The 17,363-nt window shown below is 40.9% G+C and overlaps 1 protein-coding gene across 2 annotated transcripts; it reads left to right on the plus strand.

Annotated features, from left to right (window-relative positions):
* Positions 1–7: 7 nt before the first annotated feature.
* On the plus strand, positions 8–16,749 carry lrrc9 (leucine rich repeat containing 9). Of its 2 annotated transcripts, XM_037240639.1 has the most exons (32): positions 8–270; positions 1,204–1,284; positions 1,494–1,712; positions 1,811–1,951; positions 2,044–2,107; positions 2,208–2,278; positions 2,611–2,793; positions 2,917–3,072; positions 3,145–3,308; positions 3,425–3,556; positions 3,632–3,811; positions 3,901–4,012; positions 4,079–4,214; positions 4,294–4,419; positions 4,498–4,598; positions 4,836–5,021; positions 5,095–5,214; positions 5,301–5,492; positions 5,575–5,700; positions 6,005–6,145; positions 6,220–6,397; positions 6,479–6,699; positions 7,077–7,199; positions 7,276–7,406; positions 7,492–7,600; positions 7,684–7,817; positions 8,270–8,406; positions 9,988–10,205; positions 11,105–11,173; positions 12,287–12,406; positions 13,773–13,941; positions 14,010–16,749. In XM_037240639.1, exons 1-32 carry the CDS (start codon positions 226–228, stop codon positions 14,123–14,125), a joined length of 4,401 nt encoding a protein of 1,466 aa, XP_037096534.1. In that variant the 5' UTR covers positions 8–225; the 3' UTR covers positions 14,126–16,749. The 2 variants fall into 2 exon arrangements, with proteins under 2 accessions (XP_037096534.1, XP_037096535.1); XM_037240640.1 differs by lacking the exons at positions 8–270; positions 1,204–1,284; positions 1,494–1,712; positions 1,811–1,951 and having other exon boundaries at positions 2,215–2,278.
* The last annotated feature ends 614 nt before the right edge of the window (positions 16,750–17,363 follow it).

Consider the following 17,363-nt stretch of genomic DNA (forward strand, 5'->3'; position numbering starts at 1 on the left):
GCTCAAGGTTGCCACGATCAAATACGAGCCACCTTTATTATGGCGTATGAAAATGGCGCGTGTGTAGTATTGATAAAAGTAGTGAACATATGTTTTAAAATAATTACAATAAATAATTGTCACCGTGGTGGAAAACTATAGCCTTGTGGCGCCCTCGTGTGGCCCATCGGTGGATGACATCTTTCAAAATGGCTCCTTAGCAACCAGCAGACAGAAGGCCAAAACATGACAATAGTGGGCAGGAGGACGAGTCGTGTTTTTGGACGAAAGGTATGCAACTGACAGACGGTTCTGCCCTGTAGAACCTCGCTATATTGTCATAAATTAATAACTACCTACATGATTACGTTGTGTTGCATTTCTGTTTGCTTTAATTACAAACTTTGCATGCCTAACGAACGTACGACGGCAGGGAGGCAACCACTGACCTACATTTGCAACCTAAATTATCATGTATTTTTATGAAATTATATTAATTCATTCCCGTCAGCCGAATCTTGTCATTTTGGAGCCTTTGTTTTGGCTGCACTATTAGTACTCGATTGTCATTTCAGAGCTGAAGCTATGAAATGAGGACAAAACACACCTTTAGCCATCTGCACACATTAATACATTCAAAAAAACTTATATGATGAATGTTATAAGAGCAATATTCATTCTTAACTGTTCCAGAAATACACGGCACAGATTCATGCTGTCAGATTGTATTGATGCGATAGTGGTTGTATTAAAAGTTGGCATAGGTTGGGAAAGTTGGGAAGACTCAGGTAAATGAAATATAGTCAACCTACCCACACGGTGGGCTTCGTTGTGACGTCACTCTTCAGTTGTCATGTTCTTTTCCATTCACGTTTCTGTGACGTCATGAAAGCAAAAGCCAACACGTATTGCGCGATTAATGCTTGTGACGTCAGCTTGTATTTATCCACTTGAGTTAAAGTGATATACTGGCTTACTGTCTTTTTATATCGGTTTTGTTTTAAGTCAGTTAAATTGGTTCTAATCAACTACTGTACAGTTTAACTGGATGGCCACAGAAACTTCAGAGTAAAAGAATGTGTTATGTATTAATGTCTACACAACTTAAAAGGTGTGGTGGAATAAATGATTTTGAATGTCAGCATCAGATCACATTAATTAAGTTTTTTTTTTTATTAGACAGGAATTGTTTAGTGTTGTATTAACAAATGGTTTTATTATCAGATGCAGTCAACTTCTGAGAAGAAGGGTGCAGCACGAAGATATAGAAAACCACGCTGTGATGAGGAGGTGGTCAAAGAGCTGGTCAGTATAAGAAAGTATTTTTTTCCAAAAATTGTTGATGATCTAATATGAAATCATCTACAATGTCATGCAATAGGGATTCCCATGCCAAGTGCTAGTGTGCCTGCCATAAGTGATCTATATATAGTTTTTCAGCATTTTATCTTTAAAATAGACTTTGATAAAGCTAATTTTGTTACAGTAAATTAATTAGCTCCATTTCCCAACAGTGCATGGCCAATGGGCTTTCCTTTGCCGACCTAGCTGAAGAGGCTTCCAGCATTACCTCCCTGGAGGTCATCTTGAGTGGTTTTCCTCGGATGGTTGGCCTTTCCTTCTTTCCAATGCTCCGCCATCTTAAAATACTGGGTCAGAACATAAAGCGCATCGAAGGACTGGAAAACTGTCCTTTACTGCAAGAGCTCTGGGTAGTCGAGTGTAAGCTGACTGTGAGTTTCTATTTCTAACTCTTGACTGCAAAAATAAATGTTACTCTGCAGTAATCTGGTGCACATTCTGAATATTTTCCTCCCATTATCTCTGACAGAAAATATCTGGACTGCAGCATTGTCTTGAGCTGAAGAAACTCTACTTATATGATAATAAAATAAGTGAAATAAAGAATTTAAAATTGCATATCAGCATAGAAGTCCTGTGGCTCAACAATAACTATATCTCTCAGATACAGGTTTGCAGAAGGTCAAACTTTTCTAAGTCATCTTTCGAATCACAATCTTCTCGTATGCAATTACGGTTTTCTTTTTTTCCATCACTCTCAAGGGCTTGAAAACGCTCCAGAACCTTCAAGATTTAAACCTTGCAAACAATAATATTCACAAGATCGGTAAGCTAAATACTCTCATTTGTGAAGTTGACCTCTATGTGAAATAAAAATATGTGAGTGTTTTTTTTTCTCCCCCCCCCCCCCTTGCACTCCTTTTAAGGGAACAGCCTTGTGAACAATGTCAACATTCACACTCTCAATCTTTCCGGCAACAAGATCAACTCCTTCAAGGTAGGACAGCTAAAAAAACATTACAATTCTTACTCGTTAAATGAAATTCCTATCAACTCTAGGCAAGTTTGGAATAATGCCTGCAATATGGCGGGAAGATTTTGTTGAGAAGAATCCATTTTATTTCATTTACCAATTATTTATGCCTTTAAGTCAAAGACTTTTATTTTTATTTTTGTAGTCCTCATGATGACTGGAGTTTTACTTGAGGGATGTTCTGACTGGAAGATATACACAAATGGTTTTAAGACAAGACTTGTATATAGATTATCGAATTGTTGTGTTACATCTTGTAGAACAGAACAAATATGTGCTCTTTGTTGTTGTCTTAGGAACTCACTTGGCTATCCTGTCTGCCCCGATTAAAAGATCTGGCGCTGAGTGACTTCACGTCCACGCCAAACCCAGTTTGTCAGCTGTGTAATTATGCCACACACGTCATGTACCACTTGCCGTCGCTCTTTTTTCTCGACACCTATGACGTCTCCAACACACAAATCACGGAAGTAGCCGAGGTACTGGAAAGTCCAATTTGAATAAATGTAAATTTGGAATATTATATGATGTGGGTTTTAGCTTTACATGACGAGTGATGAGCGCTAATGATTATTTTAATGAATTTTTTTTCTTTTTTTTAGTCTACTGTGATGAAGAAGATGATGTTTTACAATATGCGTGCACGCACCCCGCGGAGGAATCTCACAGAGACGTTGCTGGGTCTTCTCAAAAAGAAAAACGCCTCGCTGGAGTCACCGAAAGAAAACATTCGCTCACTCAATTACACCTTAAAAAATGTAGGTACGCCTCGCTTCACGAATTCCATAAGAGTAAATTATTGACTTGGAATCCTTGCCGTGCATCCCCAGCTTGAACTTTGTCTTTGTAAGAAGCCTGTAGAAGATGCACACAGTCACCTAAAGGAAGATTTAAGCACCAAAGGTGACAGCTGTGACCCCTCTGCAGAGCAAATACTGAGAAAGATTGAACTACTACAGCAGAGACTGGCTATTTGGACCAGGAGGCTGCATGAGTTAGTTTGTGTAGTCATACTTATAGTTGACAAAATATCAACCTTTATACATTTTCTCCACCTACAGTGTGTCATGTTTTCAAAGTATAAAATTGTCACGCTTTGGCTTTCTTCAGAATTGAAAGCTGGCATCAACACAACGTATCCCAAGCGACAGAATTGTTGGAGGACACTGTGCGCTTTATGTCGACAGAGCTCCACAGTGTTGGAAATATTCGCATGGAGGAAGGCAGCTCCACCGACCCGTGGTACTGTACTTATGTGTTATTGCCGCTAATAAACATGCGTATTCCTGTTGACCACATATGTTTTGTTATGAGCAGGTTCACTTCCTGTTGCGACCTCCTACTCTCTCGTTTTTCCCTCTCCGATTACATGAGTTATGGCGTCACTGGCATTAAGATCAACAGAGTGGTCCGCATTCACAACAGCGGGCTGAGGCTTCGCTTTAAGGATAAACTTCAAAAATTGCTGGCCAGGGAAGACTCTGGCACTTTGGTAAAGTAAGTCAACAGCCACTTGGAATAAAGGAAACCTGTATTTCCTCTTTTTTTCTTTCATAAATATTGTTTAATGCATCGATTTCACACAGGAATTACAAGCAGATGCTTGAGCACTTGTTCTACGTGGGTGACTCGGACCACAACCGTGAGGACGTGTTGAGCGTCCTGGAGGAAGGCTTCAAATCAGCAAAAGAATATAAGGTGCTGTATGTTTTACTTTGCAAGCAGAAATAAAAAAGTTCTGACAGTGTTTTTCCCTTAAAACAGGCCCTCGGTAAAAAAGCAGCAGTGCCTTTATCCAACAGCCTGATTGTGAGCGAACAGCCAAGAATTGAGTATTCATTACGTCGTGTTGCGCAAGAGGGCGCCAATACAAAAACAGATGAAATCCCTTTCAGATCTGGTGTGTGAATTTGGTTCGGCATATGAAATCATCGTAGCTGTAAGCAACTCTGGGTAAATGCTACATGTTTATCCTGTAGGGAGAATTATCGTTGCCAAAGTGTTCCTGGGCCACAGCGCTCCTATCAGAGAAGGCGAGCTGGTGCACCGAAGATCCTATCCCAACATTTCGTCTGTATATCGTAGTGTGCACACCAAGCAGCGAGGTACACATATTTCCTACAACTCGAGATTTTTTTGAATTGAGCATACTCAATGTTTTTTTATTTTATTTTTTTGTTTAGATGGACTACACACTACCATTCCCAAAGGAAGACAGTGGTTTGTCTTTGACAATGACCTGGTCTTACCCGAGTACATGATTTGTTTTGAATACCTCACTGGAGTAAGTGGCAGTATCTGCATTTAATTCAATAAAGGCATGCTCGGAATAGTTTAGTGTCGAAACATGTGTTATATGAGCAGTGCCCCTGCGACCCCCTCTCCTAGCTCTCCCACTGCGAGAGAGCAACTCCGTTTCCTGTCCCAATACTTGTGCCCATATGTTGTTTGTGCAAATGCCCAATTGACATCACTTGGCTTCATTTTGCAAATAGTTACTAACGGTGTGCACTTTTCAAAGGGCAGTGAACAGCCTACATCATTAGACAACTGCATCCAAGTCGTTGACCCTCCAACCTATGACAACTCATTGGATAAGCAAGCCATCAGCATGGAGCCCGTTCTGGAACCACCGCCCAAGTTGTTGAATTTGAATGGGAAGGTTCTCTTAAATGTGTCCGGTGCCAGGGTCCTCCGTGAAATCACGGTAAGATTTATTATTAGAGTGAAGTTCATGTATTCATGCTGAGCTATTTTTTTTTTACTGTATCTTCACTAAGGTGCTGAACCTTCACAACAACAGCCTGAGCAGTCTTAAGGAGATTTCCTCCCTCCCAGCTCTTCGCCATCTCACCCTCAGCTTCAATGAGCTCACCAGCCTCTGTGACATCGCCCACATGGTGTTGAATCACACAAGTCACAATCAAGAGCTGTTATGAACTAAAATTCAGTATTAATTCTATTCTAATTATATCTCCCTTACCAGCGCTATCTTGAGTTTTTAGATGTCAGCTTCAACGAGCTTGTGAGCCTTGAAGGTCTCCAGGGGTTAAAACAGCTCAAGCATCTTGATGTAAGCTGGAACAAGTTGAGCAACGCCAGCCAAGATTCCACTGTGCTCAAAACACACACACCCGCCCTGCAGATACTGGAAACACAACACAACCCATGGAATAAGGTGCGTCCCTCCCTGTAATATAACAAAAATAGTAACGAAACTTTTCCAGAGTATATGCTAAAGGTTACTTTATTCCCGGCAGCTGGAGGAAGTCCGAATGACCATATTAAGCTTTGTGCCGACTCTCACAAAACTGGACAACACACCGGTTACTAAGGAAGAAGTCGCTGATGCTGTTCACAACACGACAAAAAACGTTATCAACCAGGTTAGCATTCAGGGCTTATAAATGCTTCTCTTTGACTGACTTTGAGTATGGTAGATCCATTTGACAACTTTGCTTTACTTTGTCTGTGTCACATTGTAATTGTTGTCAAATGTTCAGTCTGATTCAGATGTGGCAACATTTTAAAATGGATAATTAGTCCGCTCCAACATAAATACGAATAACCTTGGGACCAATAGAGCGATAATTAAAGAACTGGTTTCTGAATTAAATACTTGTTGGATAGAATCTTGGGCAAAATGTTGGCAGATGTTGATAGTAATGCTTGCTATTTCTCTGCTGGCAGGAAATGCTTATTGCTTGCTCAAATAGCAACAACACGCGTCCCCGTTGTCTCAGCCTGGTTCAAACAACCCAGCTCCTCTCGGAGTTCATTTTGTCACCCAGAGAACTAAGCCAAGACCTGCAGCCGAACTGGGCCTCAAAGGTCAGTCCAATCAGTCATCGAAACGTTCCACGCATTCAATCTACTAATGCTAATGATGGCTGAATTTGGAACAGATAACTTCCCTGAACCTCGACAATCAGAATATTTGTCAGATGAGCCATCTGGATGCCCTCGTCAACCTGCGCTGGGCTTCGTTTAATAATAATTTCATCTGTGAAGTTGAAGGTCTTGATTACTGCACTAATCTGGAAGAGCTCTTCCTTAATAACAACAGCATCAGCACATTCAGCGGTTCGTCACACCACCGTGGACATTGTGATAAAACAACACTTGCGACACAATATTTCAACACTTGGTCTTTTCATCCTCCAGGTCTCTCACATCTACAGAATTTGAGCAAACTCAGCATGGATGGAAATCAGCTTTCCCATCTTGATGCCATTGTCCTCGACCAGCTCCACAATTTGACCTTTCTGTCTCTGGAGAACAATGTCATCACTTCTCTGCATGGCATCGACAGATGCACTGCGCTTCTGGAGCTCTATGCCGGCAACAATGATATTTCTCTGTCTAGGGATATCTACTATCTCAAGGTGACTTTGTGATTCAAACACCCCCACACACACACACAGAAGAAAACAAAATGAATTTTTACTCATCCAGGTCATGCACCTATGGTTTTCCAAAATACATGTGAAATGAAAATGTTTTTTTTTCTGTCAAATATCTTTATCTAATTCAACTGTAAATGATTAATAAAAAACAATCTAATTGCATGATTAAATGGAGTTCCAACATTATTATTGATATACCGTTGTCATCTCAGTTGTAAAATTACCTTTTGATAATTTCTCAAATGATCCATCCTTTTTATTTATTTCAAACGTACACACAGCGTGTAGTTTCACTCGCTCTCTACCTCCCTCACTCATCATTGTAAGAAAAAAAGATTTATTGTTTGTGTTTTTAGGTGTTGGAAAACCTCATCATCTTGGATCTGTACGGGAATCCGTTATCAGAGAGTTTAAAGAACTATCGTATTTATGTGGTGTTCCACCTGCCATCTCTGAAGGCCCTGGATGGAAGTGCAGTGGTACGTAGCAACAAAAAGGATGGTGGACAGTAGAATCGGTTACATTGTCACCAAGCGCGTTGTTTTATCCCCCCAGGATGCAGCTGAATGTGAAAATGCAAAGGCTATGTTTGGAGGACGACTCACACCGGACTTGGTAGCTGAGAAATTGGGTCATTCCCATTACGGCAACATCAACTGCCTCACGCTGAACTCCTGCTCCGTCAGGTGGTCTTTTCACATCAGCTGCATTGTTGTACATGGATTTTTGAAGACAAGATTGATTTTGAAAACAAATCTTTTTCCCCAACAGGAGTGTGGACCTGTCTCCTACAGACCTGTTTGTCAATCTACACAGTATCAACTTAGATCACAACAACCTTACCTGCTTCTCAGGCATAATCCACCTACCCAATGTCAAAGTACAAACAAGAGGAATCTCCAATCATGGCAACGTTTTGAGGACAGGGCTAGATAACTAATGTTTTTTGTTACTTTCTTCCAGACCCTGTCTTTAAACTACAACCGCATTGAGTCCATCCTACCGAGGCAGAAGACATTTCTCACAAACAGGCAGATGTTACACAACAAAGTGCACTCCAGTGGCTATGGCCAGCAGACCTTATGCAAAGGGAGCAGGTAATGTTAGTTTTATGTTGTCGGTTCAGAGAATCTGTCGAATCTGAATTTATCATGATTATTTTCAACATTATCTTGTAATCATTAAAGCTGTCGCTTATCCTTTTGTTTCTCTGTATAACCGTTAGAGGGCAGCACCTACCAGCAAATGGTGCTGATTTTCATTCAGTTGTGCCTAAACTTGAATTGAAAAAATAAACAGTAATGAAGTACACTGACATAACCCACAACACTTCCAAAAATGTGCTGGGAGCAAAAAATCTTTATATAAACTGCTTGTCGTCAGGAAAGCGTTGTGAGTAGGTGTTGTGTAAAAAAAATCAAAACATCCTACCTGCTGTGATTTTTCTTGAGGCATTTCATTCTGTCGTTTTGGTGAAATAAGGCAGCGGGAGGGAGAGGGGAGTATATTCAAGTCGAGCAGTTACAAAAGCCTCTTTTCCTTTGTGAAGGCACATTGCACCAACCATCATCCTGGAGCCTCTGATGAGCAGCTTGGAGGTGCTGCATTTGAGTCACAATGGCATCTCCAATATGGCCAATCTGGAGCTCAGCAGGCTCACCAATCTTAAAACGCTCTTCCTTCAAGGTAGGTAAAAGTGCTCTGGCTTCCTGCCTGTGAAAAGGTGAGCAGCAAAACAGTAAACTCAAAGCCAGGTGCACGCTGGCTCTCGAACAAAAGAGCCGGTGACTTTCTTTACAACAGCTTTTGATTGGCTTTCATTGAGAAGCGCTCCATCACGCTGATTGGTGCCACAAAGGCCGCTTTACTTGTGCCCCCCATATGAAAACCTCTCAGAGTTGTTACTTATTTTACTGACTTGTGTGTTGAACAGAGGGTGTGTTTTACCGAAGTCAAATTCCTTGTTTGGCACGCTCAAACATGGCGAATAAAAACTCTTGAATCTTGAATCTTGAATCTTGAACACCAACAAACAAATAGCAGTGAATGTTTTCTCGCATTGTAATTTTTTTTGTTTTGTTTTGTTTTTTTTACTCGGGGTGGGGGTGGCCATTTGACTATACGACTAGGCCATTATTGTATTCAGAAGAATAATGTCGCCATTGCGGAGATGGAGGCCATAAGTGATGTTATGATGCCCTTGAGAGTAAACTAGTTTAGACTGAACCAAGACAAATTAAACAAATCAATTCTGCGCATGAATTCAAACTGTGCACAATGTCAAAGTCGCTGTCTTTTCAGTTTCGCACTTTACTTTTGTAAAGTACAGTTCTATTGTATTTAACTTTTAGAAGAAGTAAATTATCATTTTATCCTTTGTAACCTTTTACTGTGTTTAATTTCTGTTGACCTTTTATGTGCATTAAATTATTGACCATATGTGAGTATTTTTATTTTTCTATATCTAAGTGGAGTGTTAAAATTCAAACCGTGCATTATAATAATTTGAAATGTAGTTTTTAGGAATTAAAAACCTTGGCCTCACTTTTGATTAACTCTAACTGCACTACTCTATTTTGAAATTTGGTGAGGTGGTACTCTGTGTAAAAGGTTTTTGAACTGGCTTACCCCATTGGTATGCCACATTTTAGATTTTTTTTTTTCCACCGGCTAATGCTTTTTTTTCCATATCAAGGCTCCTACAAGTGCTTGAAATTCTTGAATTTGAACATTTGTGTATTGTTAAGTACTTTGAAAGGGTGCTTTGAATTATGATTTTGCAAGGAATTGTTGATAGTACTGTACGTGAATAGCTTTTGAATTTGATGGAGAAATGATAGGAAACATATGGGGATGAAGCTGGACCTTTATATGTTCATTTCAAATTGAACTGCTTCTGCTATGATGAAACATCATTTTATTTGTGTGAATATAATATTTTGCATAAAATTGCCAAATAATCATAGATGTGTGTAGTCATAGAATGATGTCTGTAGGTCAAATCTTGCCTGAGGCCTTTTTGTGTGCACTATGCATATTCTCTTTTTTCACTTTTGTATTTTTTTTTAGTGGGTACGGCAACATAAAAAAATGATGCATGTTAAGTTTATTGAGGAGTCTAAAATGTTGTCTTTCTTTATATGTGCCCTGTATTTGACTGAAAAAAAGAATGACTATATATATATAATTTGTACCGTTTTAAGGTGTTCAATATTCATCCGTGGAAATAGTGCAGCATTTGACGCTTTCTCTTCCCACTGCTTCCAGGGAATGAGATCAGCCAGGTGGAAGGTTTGGAGGGTTTGCATGATCTCAGGGAGCTGGTGTTGGACAGGAACCGGATAAGGGCCCTGTACGAGAACTCTTTTGTTTCCCAGGGCGTCCTGCTAGAACTGCACCTTACAGAGAATCGCATCCGGGAGCTCAACCATCTCTATCCGCTTGTTGAGCTCCGCAAACTTTTCCTGGGCATGAACAAGCTTCAGGTAGGATTTAGCCACCCACTCAGTGACATTGCCAATGTGAATGAATCATTACCAGTCTTTGTGTAGCCTTTAATTGTACAATCAGTAGATGGTGTCATCCTTATTTTTTCCTTTTTTTTTTAACTCGGCTGGATGAGGCTCCAGCTCCCCGCAGCTGAAACTTGTCTATATATTTTTTTATATATTTCTATTTTTTGTAATAAATCACTTGAGTGACTGACCGAGATTTCCGGTGCCTATGAGATTTTGATTAGTTATTAATGATTGCTTGATATGGACAAGGTGGCAAATAGAATGCATTTTTTTTCCCCTGCAGCCAAGTTCTACATGAAGCATAGTAATCATGACTCATTATCCCCCACTGTGCAATTTGGGGGTTCACATTAAAGGGGCTCCGGCGTGATTGAAGGTCAGGGCAGTGTGTAAGAAAACAGAGGGGACAATCAGTGAAACATGTAATCAGCTTCTCAGTCTCCATCTCCTTCTCACCGAGGGGGAGTGATTTCCACACTTTAGTCTGCCAATCCCTCTTATGTTCACGTACGGTATTTAATTAAGATGTAAAGCATGGCAGTTGTTCCAACACGCGAGTCTCGGCGGTGGGGAGCATCTCTGAATTCTCGCCAAAGCTAAACATCAACCTGGCAAATCATAGAAAACCTCCCCCTCCCTTCCCTTTGCCCTGTTGAATGCCCAAACTCTCATGCGATTAAACATGTAATCTCTCCCATCAGCTGCTTCTATCCTGCCCGCTCCAAAAATTATGAAAGGTTTCAGACCCAATACATATGCCTCTATTATCCCAAACACTTTCGGTTAAAATCAAAAGGGGACCCAAGGTTTGAGAGAAATGCACAAATAAATGCCCCATTTTTTTTTTCTCTCTTTCATGTTTGTAGGACATCACAGAGCTTGATAAACTTGACGTTCTTCCCTCGCTGATGGAACTCTCCGTTGTTGGCAATCCGGTGAGTCTGTACTAAAGTTACTACATTGACTGGGACACTTCTGTGATGCTTGTCAGTATGCTGCTGTGCTTTTCCACTTGTCTGCAACTCCGACACAATATACATTTTTATATTTATTCAATCATCTACAGTGCTTGAATTGACTCTTTGAAATATGAGTATCTGAGTCACAGTCCTTCAGAGGCCAATAGAATTCTTTGTGATTCATATTCAACAACATATTTCAACTGATGCATGGAAGGTTTTATAACACAAATGCCGCTTGCCACACAACACACATTCTAATCACAGTCTAATCTTGTTTTCCACTTCCTGCATTTTTCATTCATTTACTCCAAAAAGCATGCTGTGCAGAATGTGTCTATAATAATCTGACACAGAATGAGAGATTACTTTCCCCAAATCATTCAGCCTGTTTTAAATTACACTTCAACCATTTCAGCTCTTTAACGCTTTCCCTGGTAAACAACGTGATCAAAAGCATGTTTTCAGGCTCGCTTTCTCCCTGAGACGATTTGCAACAGTGACCCGGTGTTGCTCTGCGCTCCCAAATTAAGCGATTACATGATGGGCCGTCTGCCGCGCCTCAAACTGGCCGGCATCGCAGACAAATCCGATGACCAAATGGCGAGTGCTGTTGGCCCGCTTACATCACCCATCTGGAGCTTGTGGATCAGACGTGAGCAGAACAGAGTATATATGCGCTGTAGCCCACAGAGGATGGAGGAGGCCGCGGGGCCACGCTCAGCTGCCACAGCCCTGTTCCCACTGGAACCCATCCCCCCGTTCTCCACCCATAGGGGGTTCATGCTGCCAAGGGGTAGAGGCCAACCACCACCCTTGAGACGATACCTCCTGCTGCTGACCACATGAGATCTCTATTTTGCCCGTCTTCCCGTGCCAAAATCTGTCCCCTCGCTTCTGGACTTTCACTGGCACGCACTCACACTTTAATTGAAACATAAAGTTCATGTATGAGTGGACAAGTGGGATATTTAACCCTTTGGGGATTCTGCATAGCATCACAAGGCGGGGGCGCCAATATTATATTTAAAAAGAAAAACAGTTTGGTTCAGAGTGATTTCTTATTGCCTACTTTGTGACTTCTTTCAGGTGGCTCGAAACTCTCTCCACAGACCTGCGGTGATGCGCTGTCTGGGGCAGTTGCAGGTCCTGGATGGCATGACGGTGACCATAGAGGAAAGAACCAGGGCCGAAATTACAGACGCAACAGTGAGGACTCGTGAATAAGTGACATTAACTTCATGTGTACAACTCACATCCAACGCGCTTTTCAGCTCTTTTCTCCTCCTTTGAAATCAAAAGTTCTTTGTGTATCACTTCACATTTCATTGTCGGTCCAGAAACTTTGTATGGCAGGTTTGGCCATGGAAAGCTGGACGACGTTCGCAATAGATGGTAATAGATGCCCTACTGTCATCCTATTAAATACATTCGGACATACGTACATCAATTTCAGCTTCCAGAGTGCGGATTTGAAACCACAACCAAACCGTACTCAGCCCGCAAAGGTTGTTGCCACTTCAGAAGGCACATTTGCCAAGTTTTGCACACGGTGTTCGTCCATACTGGTTGACGTCCCAGCAAAGAAACATGATTGACTTGTGTTATTTCAATATGAAATAATCCATTCAATGTGACGTGAACTAGATTTCATCCATATTCTACAAAATTAAATCATGTTCATCTTATCAATATAAAATGATCGATTTCCAATTACATGTTAGATTGAAGTAAATGAAACTTTGAATGAGTGCACAGCATTAACATTAAAGCAAATCATACAGTAGACATCTTTTCACCACAAACCTTGCACATGCATCTAAATGTATTGTTTTAACCGTAATTAGACTGAACAGTGATTATGCTATATTTTCAGTTAACTTCATATAATTCTCATGTATTCCTGTAAATGTCCATCATTTTGTAACCCTAATGGGCCTTATCATACAATAAATGACCCGGTCTTGCAACACGCGCACACGAACAGCATCCACACAAACAAGGCAAAAGCACAGATCAAACCACCCCCATTTTAGGCTGCGAATGGAGTGGCCAGTGCAGTAATTCTCCCGTAGCCCTGAATTAAAAGCAGCCTAAGCCTGCTGGCATCATCCTGCTGATTAGATGAAATGTGCCCGGCCGATAATGCACCAGTGGATTTTCTCCCTATTAGCCAGGTCAACGCGACCCCTCTGCCCGCTAATCGGACATGTGGAAATGCCAGGGAGTGGATCCTGAGTTCTCTCATTAGAGTAAAACCCCCATAAATACCATCTGAGTCGCTCCTACATTTGCTTTTATATTAATTTTAAACATTGCCATTGATGAGTAGTAATGACTGTCCCCCACCCTTAGGATTTTCTAATATATGGAACAACAAGCACTCTAATCACCAATCCTGTGCACAGAATGTGGATGAAGTGGACACACCACGGTGACAGTAGTGGAGAAAGACAAGCAGTTAGGTTTCCTGGAGGAGCCCTTATTTTTGACTGACGCCCGAATGTCGGATTCTCTGCTTGTTGGTGCTAAGAGTTTCTTTTTAGCCTGATGCTAATGTAACATTTCTTTCAAGCAATGTGAGGAGTGTTGTGCGGCTTCTGCCCTTGAAGCCAACCAGTCTGGACTGATGACCTACATGCCTGTCAGAGGGATGTCCATGACGGGACTACAGAACCTCATTCATGGACACGACATGCTCCCGAGTAACAAGGATGAGCCCCAGGTCCAGTACACCACCAAAAGTAAGCCCCAGTTCCTTTAAAAAAAAATAAAAAATGAGCTTTTAGTTCACCGTTCTCCTCAATTCCAGACAAGAAGACAACAGAGAAAAATCCTTCAACCTTTCATGCCGACGTGAGCACCAGACAGGTCCGAAAAACAAGAAACAACTTGATACCGGCATGTCCCCTTCCCCATGGGAAGTGAGAACAACACTTCTACAGTACAGGAACAAAGTACAGTACCAGGTTGATTCAATTCTACAAATGTGTTTTTTTTTTTTTTATATTGTGATGAAGTCTATTTGAAATCTGTATCTCGACTCATCATTAAGTATTTAGATCAGATTTCTTTTACACCACCATAATGCATGTTAAATAAACAATGAAGATGTGATCGAGTGGTCAAGGTGCAGCTTCAAAACGTCTTTCAGAAAGCCTCCAATGTTGTGGATTGACATTCTTTTAGCAGATGATATCAAGGTCAAATAGTATCAGAAAAAGGACAACAAGCATACCACATCATGTGTCCAAACAGCTTAAAGCAACTGGCAAAAACAAAAACATCACAAGCAATAAAACCCTGTAGACAATTGCCCTGCTTTAAACGGCCGTGTATTGCATCACTTTGAAATGCATTTCAAATGACTGACTTTATTTTCTGACCACACATCGGAATCACTAACCATGGTAATCTGAGGATGAGAGGTTTTTGGTGTCACTTTTACAGTTATCCCAAACAAGTGCTGGCCGCAGATGTATGAGGTTGGCACGCTCACATCCATTGGGTCAGATGCATCCCCTACAAGTGGATAATCCAGCTTTAGCACACCTCTCTGTGGACAATAATCTGCAATCACTCAGATAAAGATGTAATCTTTAGCGAGGTCCAAATGGATTTCAGAGATTGTCACTTTCATCATGTTGGCCTCTTTAAAAAAAAAAAAAAAAAAGTCAGCTGCAATGTCATCAAATCTCATGGGATGTCAGTGGAATGGAACCAATCACCTTGTCCGTGTACCCTTATACGATGTTATTTTTGTTGCACATGGGCATCCACTCGTGCATTACTTTTGTTGCACATGGGTGTCCACTCGTGCAGTGCTCTTAACGCAAACACAAGAAACTGACATCTCCATCTGTCCATCCGTCCCGGTCCAGCATGCTGCCTCAGATTGCCCATAATTACTAATCTTACATTTATTGTGTTGTAGTTTTGACACAGGGTGCTTCCGGTACATCCACTGCCAGAATGACCCGTGTAGACAGGACAAGCATGCAGCTCACAGTTCCACTCATCCAAAACGGCAAAGCTCTCCAGAAACAAGCTCCTCTAATGCATGTACTTCACTTAACTCCCAGCATTAAGCGGGGCTAATGACTGCAAGAGAGCACAACGTCATTACCTTGCTCTGCACGCCTGACATGAAAATTGCAGCTGATGGGACTTAATATGCGCAGATTTGGGGACTCAGCCCCGACCGCTCCAGTGCATGAGGTATTACAAAGGATAATTACACATGTGAAGCACGTGTGCAGTATGGATATGTATACACGTTTAAATGTGGTTTTGTGCAGTGAAGCATCGGGGAGTCACACAGTTTAATTTTGTAAAGTATTTTTTTTTTCCCACTCAAAAAAAGAATAAAAAAAACACTGGGAAGAAAATAACCAAAGTAGATTTTGCTATGAAACAAATTTGGAGTGATATTTGTTTTTTTCACTTTAAAATTGTAAGTACTAGTCGTTGTAGTCAACATACTAGTCCTGTAGTTTGGGATGGCACACTTTTGGGCCTTGAGTGTGACACCCGTGCGCCACAACATGCCTCCCTTTGCATATCTGTCAGAGTTTTTAACATTAAAATCAAATTAGCCCAAAGATGGTGAATAATGCATGGGAGCTGAGCAAACCCAGATCCACTGCTCTCTCTCTCTCTCTTTTTCTGTGCAGCTCATCCACGTGGTTCATAGCTGGTTTAATGGGATGGAATGTGACAGGTTATGTTTTCATCCGCCTGATATGGAGCTGGGCTCAGGCGGGAGAGGGTGGAGAGGGACAGGGCCTGCGCTGATATGATCTGGATTCATAATTAGACATGTTTGTACTTGTCATGAATCAGTTATAGAAGATGCACTTTCCAACCCCCCACCAATACACACACACAGAAGAAAGGACACACACTCCGTATGGGGTCCATTACTGCTGGTCCACTGGCTTCCTACATTTGCTGCGTGTGTGTGCATCCACAGCACCATTAGTCCAAGACTCTGTGAATAATTGCTGAATGGACCATGTTTTTACCGCTATCTACTCAGGGTCCAGTGTCGGGGGGATTACGTTGTGGATGACATTACAGACATAACGACATTGATTGATGTTTTATTCCGAAGATAACAGCAAGCGCATTGCTCCGAGCAGCATGAAACTAGACACATTTATTACACATTTATCAACTTGTATTAACTTTAAATGTAGTGTGGCTGGAGGTCACAATTACACGAACATCAAGCCTTGAATATAAAAGGACTCTTGCAGATGCTTTCATCAGTACAACGGGATAATTTTTCTTCAGAAGCTACACATTACGTTGTCTTCTTTTATTTTCATCTGCTTTTTCCTCTTCTGTATTTTGTTTTCCCCTGAGGCTTCAAGGAATAAAGAGGGTCAAACATAGATACAAGTAATCATAGGAGGGACACAATTAGACTAAAAAGAAAACATTTTTGTTGATAGGAAATTAAAGCTCTTCTAAATTTAGACTTGCAATGAAGGATGATTTGGTTTTTGTCCAGGTTGAAACACAGGTGTTGGATATATATATAAAAAAAAGGATTATGCTCTGAAAGATCCATCTTATTGTTCCGAGTGATTCTTACATCATTATTAAAGCAGCTGTAGGGAAAAAAACAGCAATCATTTCCAACAAATGGTGCACTGGGATGGATTATAGGCTACAATACTTGTTATCAGGACAAACAAGGTTTTTGCTTGTTATGCATTATTTTGTCCTACAAAAAATATAGAAATTACTTTTTTTTTGAAGATGATACTAAAAAAATAGTCTCTTGTGGACACCCTTATCCCTTTAAGCACAATAGCGAATAACAACAGCAGTTTAATCTCCTTTCCTCCAGATTATTGTCTTTCTTTATGTTGATATTGTGGCCATTTAGTTGATCACTTCATGATCCTCCTTTTGAGATAAAACAAGGATTAAGAAAATGACAATATTTCTGGCATGTCACTTTTGGGGTCAAGTAAGCGCATTATAGTCAGTCTGGAATATCTTAATGTGCTCTCTTAGATATTAAGGATGCTATGTTGATCAATTATTCAGGATAAGGATGTGCAATAATTATAAATGTGAAGATGGGGTGCGGCTTTCATTGTTGCAATAAAGCAATCCTATGTGATGCCGCTTACCTCTTTGTCTTGATAACCAG

Source organism: Syngnathus acus, chromosome 22 (genome assembly GCF_901709675.1).
Source record: "Syngnathus acus chromosome 22, fSynAcu1.2, whole genome shotgun sequence".
NCBI lineage: Eukaryota > Metazoa > Chordata > Actinopteri > Syngnathiformes > Syngnathidae > Syngnathus > Syngnathus acus.